This window comes from Sminthopsis crassicaudata, chromosome 1 (assembly GCF_048593235.1).
Source record: "Sminthopsis crassicaudata isolate SCR6 chromosome 1, ASM4859323v1, whole genome shotgun sequence".
Taxonomy (NCBI): Eukaryota; Metazoa; Chordata; class Mammalia; order Dasyuromorphia; family Dasyuridae; genus Sminthopsis; species Sminthopsis crassicaudata.
This window is the reverse complement of record NC_133617.1, coordinates 7,863,868-7,878,329: the sequence shown is the minus strand read 5'-3', so window position 1 is coordinate 7,878,329 and position 14,462 is coordinate 7,863,868. Positions and strand designations below refer to the sequence as shown.

Here is a 14,462-nt window from a genome sequence, read left to right as displayed (position 1 = left end):
CTGAACTTAGCCTCACACACCAGATGGAGGTGACCCTAGTGACCTTGCCTGTTTCTGTTCTGCTTACCTGGGCAGCACACGCGGGAGGTGCTTCTACAGACAAGATCAGTTATTGTTCCCGAAAATACTGCTCCTGGACGGTCCCCTTAAGCCCTTTCCCACCACTGTATGCATCCCATTATTCCCACCACTGTATGCATCCCGTTATTCCCACCACTGTATGCATCCCGTTATTCCCACCACTGTATGCATCCCGTTATTCCCGCCACTGTATGCACCCTGTTATTCCCACCACTGTATGCATCCCGTTATTCCCACCACTGTATGCATCCCAACCCCATCCCCATCACCGTGCGCACGCGGTTCTTGCTTTAGGCTGTGAGAAACAGAAGTGTTTTGGTGCAACAGCTCCCGGGGACCCCCGCCCCCGCTTTCTTGTGGCTTCTGTATCCCCTATAGAGACGCTGTCCCTCGGTCGCTCTGGACCGCACGAGTTTTGAGCAGGAGTTCGGATTTGAACAGGAAGGAGCCGGTCGCTGGCCTAAACTCTCCACGAACAAAAGCCCGAAAACCCGGCTCTTCTTGCCTCAGCTCCTCTGGCGGGACAACATGGACTCAGAGTTGGCAACGCGTAAAAACGAAGCTGAAACGTGGACGGGTCTGTGGCTCAGGGAGAGTGACTGCAGGGAGCTCCGGGGAGGGGCGGGAAGACCGGGGGGAAAAAGGGGCGGTAACGGAAGTGGGCGGGCCTGGGAGGAGTTGGGTTTGGGAGAGACCACAGTGCCAGGGGCCGTAGCCTGCAGTCTTGGCCCTGCGGGGGTGCGAGAAGAAGGCTCCACCCTTCTAAAAGGGGGGATGAACGGGAGGACCAGGAAGAGTGGTTTGGGGGGAGCCGGAAGTCTTGGAGCTGCTGTGTCTCCGCCTGCCCATCGGTCGTCCTCCCTTCCCGGGATCCCCGATCGCTTTGTCTCCCTGAGGCCAGACCCGCGCGTGCACCTCGCAGGTAGGTCGGAGCCGGCGTCCCCCCTTTGCGGGCTTCCGCGGGGTGTCCCGCCCTCTGGGGCTCCTCCTCCTCTGACCTGGTACAGTGTCGCCCCCTTAAGCCTTGCGGCTGGATGAGCTCCCCCCTCCCCCCTCCCCCCCTCCCCCCCCCCCCCCCCCCGCCGCCGGCTCCCGCTGCCCGCATTTACCTCCCGGGTTTCAGACTTTGCCCCTGAGAACCCGGGAGTGGAGATTTCAGCCGGGGCCCGTCCCCCCGTCCCCGGGAGCTCGCTTAGAGATCCAGCTCCTCCTCCACACTCACTCCCGGAGGGGTCCCCGAGTCCCGCCTTCCTACCCCCCGGAGCCCGCTCGGACCCAGTGACCCAAGCTCTCTCCTGCGCGCCCTTCACTGACCCGGCTCCCGGGCTGCTTCCCGTGCTCCGGCTCGCGGCTCCGGCTGCGCTTTTCCCTCAGGGACTCCCAGGCCGGGCCCCGCCGCCCTCCCCAGCTCTTTCCTGTCTCCCCCCGGAGCTCTGCTGTCTCTCTAGTGGCCTGGACTCCTCGCCAGCTCCGGCTGCTCGCCTCCCAGCCCTCCCCTGGGACCCTGGCCCCCTTCTCCCCGAGCCTCGGAGCTCTGGCCCGGACTGGATTTTGTCTGGACTTTCCGGGGGATGCAGGTATCCTGTGCTCGGAAAAGCGCAGAATTAAAAGCCTCACGTGGGACCTCTGTTATTCCGGCCTTTGGGGGCTGCCACATGGGGGGGGCAGTTAGGGGGGGGGCAGCGGGACTCTGAGGTACAGAAACACTAGGGACAGTTGGAGTCACCGTGGTTACTTTTCTTTGTACAGAGGGAGCCTGGAGCCAGAGGGAATGGGCCCCGGCAGCCTCCGACCTCCCCAGGTGAGTGCGGTCCGCTAGACCTGCTGGATCCACCATCACAGGCATTTCCCTTAACATGGGGGAAAGTGTGGGAAGCCGCAATAACTTATGGACTGTCTCTTTATAAAAGTGGCCATTCCGTCAGCACAGTGAGAACAACACTGCCCTGCTCTTCTGGGTTTGTGACTGATTCACTGAGATTTTAATTTTAATAACTTGACATTTATTCTTGTTTTCGTTTTATTAATTTATATATATTTAGAATTCAGATTAGTTCATCTCTTTTTCTAAATGCTTAATGTGTGTTTATAAATCTGTGTTTCTCCCCTAAGGACTACTTTAGCAGAATCTTAGAAATTTGGGAATATTGTTTAATCATTGTCCTTTGTTTCTTTTTTACAATTTTATCATTTCTGAGATCTGTTCTCTGACCCAGTCATTATTTAATGTCACTGGAAATTTTCCCTTTAGGTTTATAACTTTTGTCAATGATCTCGATGTCGGGCAATTTCCATTCTTATTTCTTTAGGGAACGAAAAGATGTAGAAATTATTTCTGACTATTTATACGTTTGTCTGCAGTCTTTATCCCAGTGGTTAATTTTTATAGAAGTTCCATGTGTGACAAAGAAATAGGCATATTCTTCTGTTGCTCCATTTCAAAGATGCCATAAGGCTTTTATCTCCAATTTCTTTAGACATGTGTTCATTTCTTCTGCTTACATTTCATTCTACATTTCTTCATCTCCTTCTTTCCTTTTAGTTCTCTTGTAGCTTCCTTTCTTCTCTTATCCTTCAACTATCCTGTTCATTAGTTTTTAAATTTTCATCCATTTTTCTTCCCCTTTCCTAGGAGGATTGCGCTCCTTCTTGTCATCATCCATCTTCTCTTTCTGTTTTGCTTAATTTCTCATTCTCTGGCTCATAGTCCCCCTACTCCTCTGGTCTTTCTCTTTTCCCTGTACACTTCATACAATCCAAAGCTGCCAATGTATCCACTCTGAGCTCTGTCCTGTAGATGCTTTCTGCCACTGGCTCTAGACCAATCCCCCAGATTCCTCTTTCCCATGGTGTTTTCCTTTCAGAATACTGTGTATCACAAAAGCTGTAAAGGAGAAGATGGCTCCATAGCTGGAAAGATTTCCTCCTGATATTTATCCTCTCTTGTTCCTTTACCTTTCTTCCACATTCTCCTAGAAATCTCAATCCTGGTTTTTCAGGCACAAAACCCCTAAGCCTCAGGGAGAAGTCCCTTTTCTCTAAGAATAGTGATCACTGGAACCCCTTCTCCTCTCCAAAGTCAAGCCTCTTCCTTTTTGCATCTTTCAATCTTTCTACCTTCCTCCCTCACTCCCCAGGTGCTCTTCTCTTTCCAAATCCATGGAGTTCATGTACTTAATTCCCATTTTTTATCCTATTCTCCAGCTTTTCATTCTCTCTTCCAGGATTCTCAGTTCTCTAAGTTTTTAGGACACAACTCTTACTATCTGACCCTTTTTTCTCTGCCTCCTTTACTTGATGTTAGACTCCCCCTTTATTATGGAATATTTACTTTTTGTGCCTTGTTCTTCAGCTCCCATCTGCAGGACAGGTCATCCTGGACTGCACCCTCAGATCCACTCCTTTCTGGAACCCATTCTTCCATTCCTTCCCCTTATCTCCTTGATTTGCATTTGTCTTCCACTATTGCAAACTCAGTTAGTTTCATTGTATGAGTAGGTCTATCTCATGGCTTATAGGACTTTTTCCTTCTGAATGAATAGTTAAAGGTGACCATTGCCAGCCTGGCAATTTGTAGCCCTGGGTTTTGTTTTTGGGTTCTAGGTTTGATTTTTCTGTGGGTGATCTGTGGATTCTTCCCATTAGAATTTCACTTTCTGTGTCCAAAATTTCCTTCATGATGGGGACCATATTTTTTTAACCAATTGTGTCTTTCTGGGGAACTTGTCATCTTTGGGGTCCAAATCCATGTGCATGCTGTCTTTCCTTCCAGTATACTTGCTTTCAGCAAGGGACAGATTTTCTTTGAATGTTAATTGTAGTTTACTTCACTTCCACCAGGTTGTCCTTCACTTTTTTTTGTATTTTCCTTCCCTACTTATTCTCTATTAACTGCTGTCCAATCCCACTTTTCCTTTTTACAGATAACTAACTCTTTCAGGGTTAGTCTGCCAGCTAAGAGCATGCCCCAATCTCATAGGAAGCTCCCTTTGTACTAGGTAATTGTGAGTTCCACTGAAGATCTGGTCTCTCCTATGTTCTCCCACTCTTTCACATTTACCATTATCATATCCCTTCATTTGGTCTGTAACCTATTCTCCTCAATAAATCTTCCTTTTTTCAAAGAGAATGGCCAATAGTAAACCCCATTTTTGGTGCCTGCCATCACTTGGTGACAAACCCCACACCATCAGTCACTACACTATAAAATACTTTTGGCAAAATTCAGACTCCTACTGACCCTAGTTCCAGGAGCTGACTCTGACACTCAGAAATGGTCTGACCTTTAAGCAAATCTCTTCTCTGCTTTGTTTCCTGCTCTAAATTGAGGGTTAGGGTTCCCCTAACCCTAATTCTGAAGTGTCTCTGAGCTCTACATCTCATGACTTTTGCTGCTTTAGGAGTGGGTGACATTCAGGGATGTGGCTGTGGACTTTACCCAGGAGGAGTGGGGCCTCTTGGACCCTCCTCAGAAGGAGCTGTACAAGGAGGTCATGCTGGAGAATGCCCGGAACCTGTTGTCCCTGGGTAAGGACGTGTCCCCTGCTAACTCTGAATCTGCATATGGTCCTTCTCTAGGGTGCAGGGTTTGGGGTGGGGCAGTATTAGTCAGAATGGAGAAAGTGCTGGTCAGCTGTGTCCAAGCAACAGGATCCTCCTGTATGTCTTTACATTGAATGATAGGAGCTTTTCCTTATACACCCTTGCTCTTTGGGATGGGTCTAGCATTTGGAATATTCTTCTTTTTAATAGCCATCAATTTGTTGCCCCTAGTACCTAGTTGTCCCCAGTATAGAAAGTTTGTCCTTCATCTTCTTTCTTATTGCCCTCAAATTCTAACACAAGTGGTGGGAAGGAAATGGGAGGGAAGAAGCATTTCCTTTGCCAGGTGCTGTGCCATATGCTTTCTGTACAGCACTGTGGCAACAATAGTGTGTAAGAACAACTTCTAGCAAGTAAGTTGTTATTCTAGGTAACCAAATTAATGAAAAAGCACAAACGAGCAAAGATGCTGTTTACATCCAGAGGAAGAATTGAACCACTAGAAATACAGATAGCATAATTTAACGTATATGTGTATCTGCATGGATGTATAGATAAGCCATGTTTGTATATAATGGCACTTAGATGAAGATAGGAAAATGAAGGAAATAAGGTATGTGTCCACCACCCTACCAGCTCCACCTAGTTTCTAGATAATGGAAACACTGGAATGAGTCTGTCCTCTGAAGAAGGGGTTCCAGGACTAAGGTCCCTCTTCATCTGGCTCAAGGCTGCTCAGGCCCAAGAACCCTTTTTACCCAGGAATGGGGTTAGAAGTTTCTGCCACAATGGAACCTAAGAGGATTGGAGGTGGGGGAAGAGCATTCGCCTCTTTCTCAGAACATCTTGTACAACAGCATGATGAGGCAAACCCTGTCATGGGTTACTAGGATAATAAGCACTAGTGGGTGACCATAGACTCACATGTTTGGATATAATAGATTAAATCTAAATGGAGCAGCTCTGGATCCTTATCCCATTCCCTAAGGAGAAGTAAATTTCATGCTTCTCTCCTTGTTCATCCCTAACTGCTTTCCATGCCCAGAGCTTCCAATTCCCAGAGAAGATGTGATCTCTTATTTTGAACAAAGGGAAGTACCCTGGATGCTGCACCCAAAAGGCCTGAGGAGCTGCCCTCCAGGTGAGTGAGGAGAAAGCAGGGACATGAGAGTTGTGCTTACAAGAGACTTCTAGGAGCCACCATGAAGTAAAAGCTTGGTTTGGGGGAGGAAGAGCAGCCTTGGAATATTTTCAGACATGTTTTGGCAGGGGCTTCCTGGACTAGTCACTGAATCTCAGGTTCCCATCTAGAAAATGAGTGGCTTCCACTCCATGGCCTTGTGGGTCCCAACTTCCAGTGATCATTTGTGACCCTATAAGAATGATTACCTTTGATCCTATAAGGGACATCTGCTCTCATGGAGGTCACAGACTGGTGGGGCAGATAATATACCAGCAACTATGTAGAAACCCACTGTGGACCAGGAAAATCATTTAAATTTATTGCTTTACTAGGTCACTAATTAGTGAGGATAATAGTGGTTTAAGGACAGCACCTTTTACACAAGTTTAATCAGAAATGTACTTACCAAGGGATTAAGCTACTAAATATCAAAGACTTAATTTAGGCTCAGGTACTCCGGCCTCTATACCCATGTCTCCCTCCATTCCTTTACCAGTTCCACATAACTTCTACATAATGGAAACTCCAGAATGAGTGTGTCCTTCTCTGAAGAAGGGGTTCCAGGAATAAGGTCCCTCTTGATTTGTGTTTGTTAAAAAGATATGTAGGGTAGAATTTCCATTCCCTTTATTTTTGTCCACCTGCATTTTTTATTTCCTTCACAGGCTAATTGTACACTATCTCAAAGTCCCATTCTTTTTGTACAGCAAAACAACTGTTTGGACATGTATACGTATATTGTCTTTAATTTATACTTTAATATACGTAACATGTATTGGTCAACCTGCCATCTTGGGGGGGAGGGGAAAAATTGGAATAAAAGGTTTGGTAATTATCATTGCTGTAAAAATACCCAGGCATATATCTGGTAAATAAAAACTATAATAAAAAATTTTTAAATTAATTAAAACTATGTTTCAAGTAGGATAAAAGTATAATGATCAAGGGTGCTTCCTCAACATCCAACAGAAATAATCATGTATGGAATCAGTAAGAGTTTGGCTTAATTAAGCCTCATTTCTGAAATGTATACTGTCTAATCATGGGAAATTGGAAAAAAAATGATGCCAATCTTTCTTTATAGTGAGAATTTTTCTCAAATCAATAAAAAGTGAAATATTAAAAAAAAAAAAAAAGATAGGTAGGGGAATAGGAATAATTAGTGGCTACATGAAAAAATGTAATGGATCAGAACAAAACACTTATTCCTTAGATGAAATATGAAAAATCAACACACAAAAAGCAAGTGTTAGTATTGTGCATGTGACCTCTAATAGAAAAATAAATAAAATTGAAAGTGATCATAAGAAATGACAGGAAATATTGATAGTGATGTTAACTTTTCAAGTATTGTAGGCAGAGTATTTCAATTCACAAGGTGCAAATTCTAGTCTCTGCTGCTGGGATTTGGGTCAAGTCACTCAAGCATTCTGAGCTGATGGCCTGAACTGTGCACCCAGTGAGAATGAAGACACTTTCTGTATTGCTACAGGTTTACTGTGAGGATCCAATATATTTGTGCATGAAGCTCATTGGAAATTCAATCATCCTTAAGATGCCAGACAATGAGATTTTTAAATGGTTGATTCTGCCCAGTTAGGATTTTGTTCTTTATCTGAGGAAATAGAAAATAATTTAGTTTCTCTTCTACTGATATTGGGAAGGTGAAATAAATGTGTGGGTCTCAGTGTGTCTCTGTGAGCACATGCCTGCATGTAGTGTTCTGGTTGGGTTTTTGTAGGTCTCTGGTGTTATGGGCCAGAACTCTTATACTTGAAACAAGTATTCTTACAAGGTGCTAACTCAGTGGAATTGATAAGACAATGGTTATCTAGTTTAGCATGGTGATTAATAGTTCTCTAGTTCAGTACAGGTACTTAGTACTTAATATAGTCCTACAAGATTCACATCTACAGTGTAATTGAAATAAAGCATATAAAGCTGGGACAGATCTCAGCCAGAGTCAGAGCCAGAGAAGACAAGAGGACTGGAAATGGGAGCTCAAGTTCTTGGAGCCAAGGACAGACATTCATTCACTTCATCTCACACCACTGTGGTGGCTGGCCTTTCCTCCTTCATTTCCCCCACTGAGACCAAGGCCTGTCTGAAGGCCTCAAGAAGAGGCCCCAGGTAAGGAGACAATAAAGAATTTGGACTTTGGAATTTAACATTTGCCTATTTTTGTGGTGATTACTCTGCTGAAAAGAAGGCTGGTCCAGAGACCTCCAGAAAACCAATCAGAACCTTATACTCTGGGGCAGTCTTCTTTTCAATAGGGTAAGAATAGCCAGGTGTTAAAGACCAAATTCTTTATTGTCTCCTTGCCTGAGGCCCGGGCTACCTTGGTCTCAGTGGAGGAAATGCAGGAAGCCAGCCACATAGGTAGTGTGAGATGGAGTAAATCTCTCTGAGTCAGAGGGCTTGTGCTCCAGCCTCCAGCCACCATAAAGGTCACCAATGGAATGAATCTGTCTCTGAGTCCACCCTGGCTGAGTTTGTCCCAGTTTATATATTCTAATATAATTAGATCATTTACAGAATACTTCGGTATAAGCCACTGTGGAAGCTTTATTTTTTTGTAAGATTAATTCAATCATACTGAACTAGAGAACGATTAATCACCATGCTAAACTAGATAACCATTGTTATATCAATTCCACTTAGCACTTTGTAAGAATCCTTGTTTCAAGTACGGAGTTCTGGCCCATAACACCTGCATACAGAATGTGTGTATGTGTAGTGTATGTATTTGTTTTATTTTTTGTTGTCTTTTTTTTCCCCCAGAAAAAGAGATCAGACTTGAAGTGAAGGAACATACTACAGAGCAAAGCCTTTCAGTGGTAGAATCTCTCAAGCCAAGATTCATCAGTGATGGCCCTATTAACTTCACTTGGAAAAATATCTGTGATACACTTAAGAAAATCCACATTGGAGAGAAAGCTTATGAATATAACCAAATCGGAAAGGCTTTCACAGAAAATGGATCTCTTACTAGACATTTACAGAGAATTTACACTGGAGAGAAACCTTATGAATGTAACCAGTGTGATAAGGCTTTTAAAAATCAGAGAGCTCTTACTGTACATCAGAGGATCCACACTGGGGAGAAACCTTATGAATGTAACCAGTGTGGAAAGCCTTTTAGAAAACAGGGAGCTCTTACTGTACATCAAAGGATCCACACTGGGGAGAAACCTTATATATGCAACCAGTGTGGAAAGACTTTTAGACAAAAGGGTGCTCTCACTGTACATCAGAGGATCCATACTGGTGAGAAACCTTATAAATGTAACCAATGTGGAGAGGCTTTTAGAAAAAGGGAATCTCTTACTGTACATCAGAGAATCCACACTGGAGAGAAACCTTATGAATGTATCCATTGTAGAAAGACTTTCAGCTATAAGAGAGTTCTTATTGCACATCAAAGAATACATACTGGAGAAAAACCTTATGAATGTAACCAGTGCGAAAAAACTTTTATTTATAAGTTTAATCTTTCTTTGCATCAAAGAATCCACACTGGAGAGAATCCTTACGAATGTAAGCAATGTGGCAAGGCTTTTAGAAAACAGGGGGATCTTACTGTACATCAGAGAATCCACACTGGGGAGAAACCTTATAAATGTAACCAGTGTGGAAAGACTTTTAGACAAAAGGGAGCTCTCACTGTTCATCAGAGGATCCACACTGGAGAGAAACCTTATAAATGTAACCAATGTGGAAAGGCTTTTAGAAAAAGGGAATCTCTTACTGTACATCAGAGAATCCACACTGGAGAGAAACCTTATGAATGTATCCAGTGTGGAAAGACTTTCAGCTGTAAGAGAGTACTTACTGCACATCAAAGAATCCATACTGGAGAGAAACTTTATGAATGTAACCAGTGTGAAAAAACTTTTATTTATAAGTTTAATCTTTCTTTGCATCAGCGAATCCATACTGGAGACAATCCTTATGAATGTAAGCAATGTGGAAAGGCTTTTCTGCAAAGGGGAGCTCTTATTGCACATCAGAGAATCCACACTGGAGAGAATCCTTACGAATGTAATCAGTGTGGAAAGGCTTTTACAAATCAGGGAGCTCTTACTGTACATCAGAGGATCCACACTGGAGAGAGACCTTATAAATGTAACCAGTGTGAAAAGACTTTTAGGAAAAAGGAAACTCTTATTGTACATCAGAGAATCCACACTGCAGAAAAACCTTATGAATGTAATCAATGTGGAAAGGCTTTTACAAATCAGGGAGCTCTTACTGTACATCAGAGAATCCACACTGGGGAGAAACCTTATAAATGTAACCAGTGTGGAAAGGCTTTTACACAAAGGGGTGCTCTTAGTGGACATCAGAGAATCCACACTGGAGAGAACCCTTATGAATGTAATCAATGTGGAAAGACTTTCAAATACAAGCATAGTCTTCCTGTACATCAGAGAATCCATACCGGGGAGAAACCTTATAAATGTAACCAGTGTGGAAAGACTTTTAGGAAAAAGGAAACTCTTATTGTACATCAGAGAATCCACACTGAAGAGAAACCTTATGAATGTAACCAGTGTGGAAAGGCTTTTAGACAAAAGCTATATCTTACTGTACATCAGAGAATCCACACTGGGGAGAGACCTTATAAATGTAATCAGTGTGGAAAGGCTTTTACACAAAGAGGAGCTCTTACTGGACATCAGAGAATCCACACTGGAGAGAATCCTTATGAATGTAATCAATGTGGAAAGACTTTCAAATGTAAGAGTAGTCTTCCTGTACATCAGAGAATCCACACTGGAGAGAAACCTTATAAATGTAACCAGTGTGAGAAGTCTTTTAGGAAAAAAGAAACTCTTATTGTACATCAGAGAATCCACACTGAAGAGAAACCTTATGAATGTAATCAGTGTGGAAAGACTTTTACGCAAAAGGTAACTCTTACCGCACATCAAAGAATCCACACTGGCGAGAAACCTTATAAATGTAACAAGTGTGAAAAGGCTTTTAGAAAACGGGGAGCTCTTACTGTACATCAGAGGATCCACACTGGAGAGAAACCTTATAAATGTAACCAGTGTGGACAGGCTTTTATAAGAAGGGAATCTCTTACTGGACATCAGAGAATCCACACTGGGGAGAAATCTTATGATTGTAACCAATATAAAAAGGGTTTTATATGAAAATCTGATTGTTACTGCCAGATCTTTGATGAAATGAAAAGGCATTAAAATGAGGAGAAATATGTGTTAGGGAGAGAACATTGGGAGAAGGCTACTGATGCCTTCCATACTTAGCCTTCTCTTGCAATAACCCTGTAGGGAAGGTGAGGAAAGGAAAATAAAAGTTGCCTTGGGATAACAGTTTCTTGGTCATATTAGAACCTTTCTTTTCATCTGGTCACCTACTTGAAAGGCATCTTGATGGAATGGGAAGATCCCTACTTTGGGAGTTAGAGAACATGTGTTGAATTTCGGGTTCTGTACCTCTGTGGCCTTGGGAAAGTAATTTAACTTAAATGGTGCATTCAGAGTTGGGTCTCTTCCAACTCTAAATTCTTTGAGAAGCTCAAGAGGAGCTTGAAGACGAGCATTCTTGGGTCCTCAGGTTCAGATTGGGGCTAATAATTCAGGTGACATCACTAAGCTTTCTGAGTGTGATTGGCAGTTTGAGACTCAGCAAGATATGGGAAATTCTCAAACTAGAGCTTTGTTGAATGATGAAATTTGCACATCATTCCTAAATAAATACCTATGCAGCTCGTGAAACATTTCTTGCCATAGTCAGGCAAAAGAAAAAAAAAAAAAAGATTAATTAAGATGCTTTAAGAATCAAAGGCTTCCACTTTAATGTTTTAGCTTACATCCATCAAATTGGTAGAGATGACCCCAGAAGCCAAAAATAATGTTAGGGGGGGCTACAGAATTAGAGGCACAATAATATAATGAATGTAGTTATGAATTGGTCCAACTTCTGAAAAGCCATTTGGTATTAGAATTTATTGAAAGTTGATCAAATGTTCAGATTTTGTGACACAGACTCAGCTGCAAGGCTTGAACTCTTAAGGAATGAGGGAAGCAAAGCTGCTAGCTATAATAAAGTAATTGTTGCAGTGGCTTTTTTTTTTTGGTAGCAAAATAAAATATAGGTGCAAAAAAGAAAATAGATATTGTTTAGTTGGAGAATGTCTAAACAAATTGTGGTGATGAACATAATTTGAATTATTTGACATGGAAAAACTGGATAGGAAGAATTCAGAGAAGCATGGGGATATGGAAATGAAGGGAGATGGATTGAAGTGAGTAAAACCCAACATCAGTGACTCCCTCAAATACCAGTGATCTCTTCAGTTTGAAATCCTTTGCAACCATGGAGATGAATGTCTATGTCCATCTTTGTAAGGGCCCTTTAAATGGGCGGACACAGTGCATCGGGATTGAGGCCCAGAAGTACTTTCTGTGGATATTAGGACTGCCCTTGGGCGGGATCCTGGCCATATTGAGATAGTTTCGTAATGGGTGACTCTCTCGCTGATTGGCTGTGTGTGTGACCTCACAGGCCCTATATAAGCCCACTGCAGGCAGCAACCGCCCTCTTTAACCTCTGTTAACCTGCTGTTCACCCTGGCTCCTAGCCTGGGTGGCCAAGCCAAGATGGGTAGCCGAAAGAGGTAAGGGTTTTGGTAGTGAACACATGAGTCTTCTGACCAGGTGTTCACTTGGGAACCAACAAGTCAGGGCATCAGTTAAGGCATTATGTGAGTAGGTATAATAAAGGCTTTTAAGATTACATGTGGTTGTTCTTGAGTGCGCTACCGGTTACTAAGCTATAGATTCAAGAGATTGTGGCCAGAGACCTTAGAAGGCCTCAGAGGAGGCGAGCCGGGTAGAGCTCACACTGCAAAGGACAGTGGTCAAAGGTACTCTGGTGGGTCTAGGACAGACTAGTAATTGTAACTGCCAGGAGAGCACGTTACAAATGGCGCCCAACGTGGTGGACGCATCAGGAATTATCAGGTTTTGAAAATATTTAATATTCAGAATTAAGATTCTGAAAGATCCGGTAGAAACGCCACTTAGGAGGGAAGACAGAGAAGCAATATGGACCCAGGTAAATCTGGGATCAGACTCAAGGACACAGCTGAACATAATGCTTATTATATAAAGAGGTTAAAGAGCCAGATGGAAGATCTTTTAACAAAGATCACCACTGAAGAACAGCAGGAAGCTTGTAATCAAGCTCCCAAAAGGCTATCCCCACACCTATTAGATATAGCTCGGAGAGGGAGCAACCTAGAGCTAATGCGTGTGTATGACAGTATAGAGTATAAAATGCCACAGCAAGAGTTGCTGGAATTGCAGGTTAAACTACAGATGGAGATAGAGAAAGAAGAAAAAGCTAGGTTACTACAGATAGGACAGGAAGAGTTCAAACCAGTGGCTGAAACTAAGGAAGGAAATAAACGAACCACATGGACTAAAGTTGTAGAAATTCTTCTTAGCATTTTGTTGGTTTACCTCCTGCATTGTTGTTTTAAGGAATTTATCCATTACTCTTCCATTGAGAAGAAGTTTAGTTCTTTTTATGTGCAAAGCTCAGGTTTGATTTGGAATCAGCCTTTGGGGGATTTTCCAATTCTTCCCTCTGCCTCACCTTCTTGGGCCAAGGGAGTAGGGGGAGGAGGAAAAGGAAGGGCGATAATACCATCAGCACTGCCCATTAATCCATTCAAAACTCCTGTGTCTTCATTTCAAAGGACAGGAGTAGGCTTTATGCCCCAAGGCAAAAAGGAATTGTGGGGTATTGAGTATAATCAGAAAAGTTTTAAAAATACAGTTCAGTTAATTTCTAAGAAACCTTACAGGGATAAGGCCTTGCAGTTAGAGAGAGTGGAGTTTTATACTTGTAAAACTGCTAGGATCGTCTTTGGAGAGTTGAAACTCCTCTTTTCTTACCTCGTGGATTTTCCACTTCCACAGGTGGGCTTGATTTCCCAACCCCCTACGGGTACTTATAAAACAGTGTTTATGTCTAGAATGGGTTGGAAAATTGCTGTTTTAATCACTAGAATAAATAGACAGTGTGTGATCTTTGACCCAGGAGGAAAAGTAATATCAGATTTATTGATTCACACTCCTGGAGTACAATTCGGTATCAGAAACTCAAACTTTGATTTTTAGGCAAAAGAATTCAGGGATATAGCCGAGTGTTCTAGTAAAGTCATTACTGCACAGACTATCCCCAAGATCTTCTCTTCTAAACAAGAGAAGGGAATTTTGGGATATGTGATTGCTTACAATTTTTAAATTTTGATTTTACATTTTTAAACATTTTTGATTTTACATCTTCAAAGTATTTTGATTTTACATTTTAAAGTTATTTTGGTTTTATATTTTTAATCTATTTCGGTTTTACACTTTTAAATTATTTTGGTTTTACATTTTTAAATTCTTTGCATTTTACCTTAGCAATGCACTTCGGGCATACACAGAAAGTGCAGCTAAGTGACAGACTGACTTTTGTCTGACTTTTGATCTTTTTGACAACAACTTTGTTTCCACTGTGATGTGGAAAGGCCTGGATGGCATTTGGAAAGGCCCAAGTTGGGCCCCGGGGACATTCCTTCCTAGGTGCAGATCCAGCAGCAGAGTTCATCCCCACCAGAGACATTTGT

General features: G+C 42.7%; 1 protein-coding gene across 3 annotated transcripts; it reads left to right on the top strand.

The window, feature by feature from the left end:
• The first annotated feature begins 776 nt into the window (after positions 1-776).
• Positions 777-11,624, top strand: LOC141556672 (uncharacterized). 3 transcript variants are annotated; one of them, XM_074291217.1, is made up of 5 exons: positions 777-1,003; positions 1,831-1,882; positions 4,482-4,608; positions 5,669-5,764; positions 8,591-11,624. In XM_074291217.1, the coding sequence occupies exons 2-5, from the start codon at positions 1,853-1,855 to the stop codon at positions 10,969-10,971; spliced, it is 2,634 nt and encodes an 877-aa protein (XP_074147318.1). In that variant the 5' UTR covers positions 777-1,003; positions 1,831-1,852; the 3' UTR covers positions 10,972-11,624. The 3 variants fall into 3 exon arrangements, with proteins under 3 accessions (XP_074147318.1, XP_074147301.1, XP_074147309.1); XM_074291208.1 differs by lacking the exon at positions 777-1,003 and adding an exon at positions 1,185-1,658; XM_074291200.1 differs by lacking the exon at positions 5,669-5,764 and having other exon boundaries at positions 892-1,003.
• Positions 11,625-14,462: the final 2,838 nt, after the last annotated feature.

Coding starts and splice junctions, on each gene's coding strand:
- LOC141556672 (XM_074291217.1), top strand. CDS start 1,853: ATGGGCCCCGGCAGCCTCCGACCTCCCCAG. Junction 1,883..4,481: donor GCAGCCTCCGACCTCCCCAG/GTGAGTGCGGTC, acceptor TTGCTGCTTTAG/GAGTGGGTGACATTCAGGGA. Junction 4,609..5,668: donor CCGGAACCTGTTGTCCCTGG/GTAAGGACGTGT, acceptor TTCCATGCCCAG/AGCTTCCAATTCCCAGAGAA.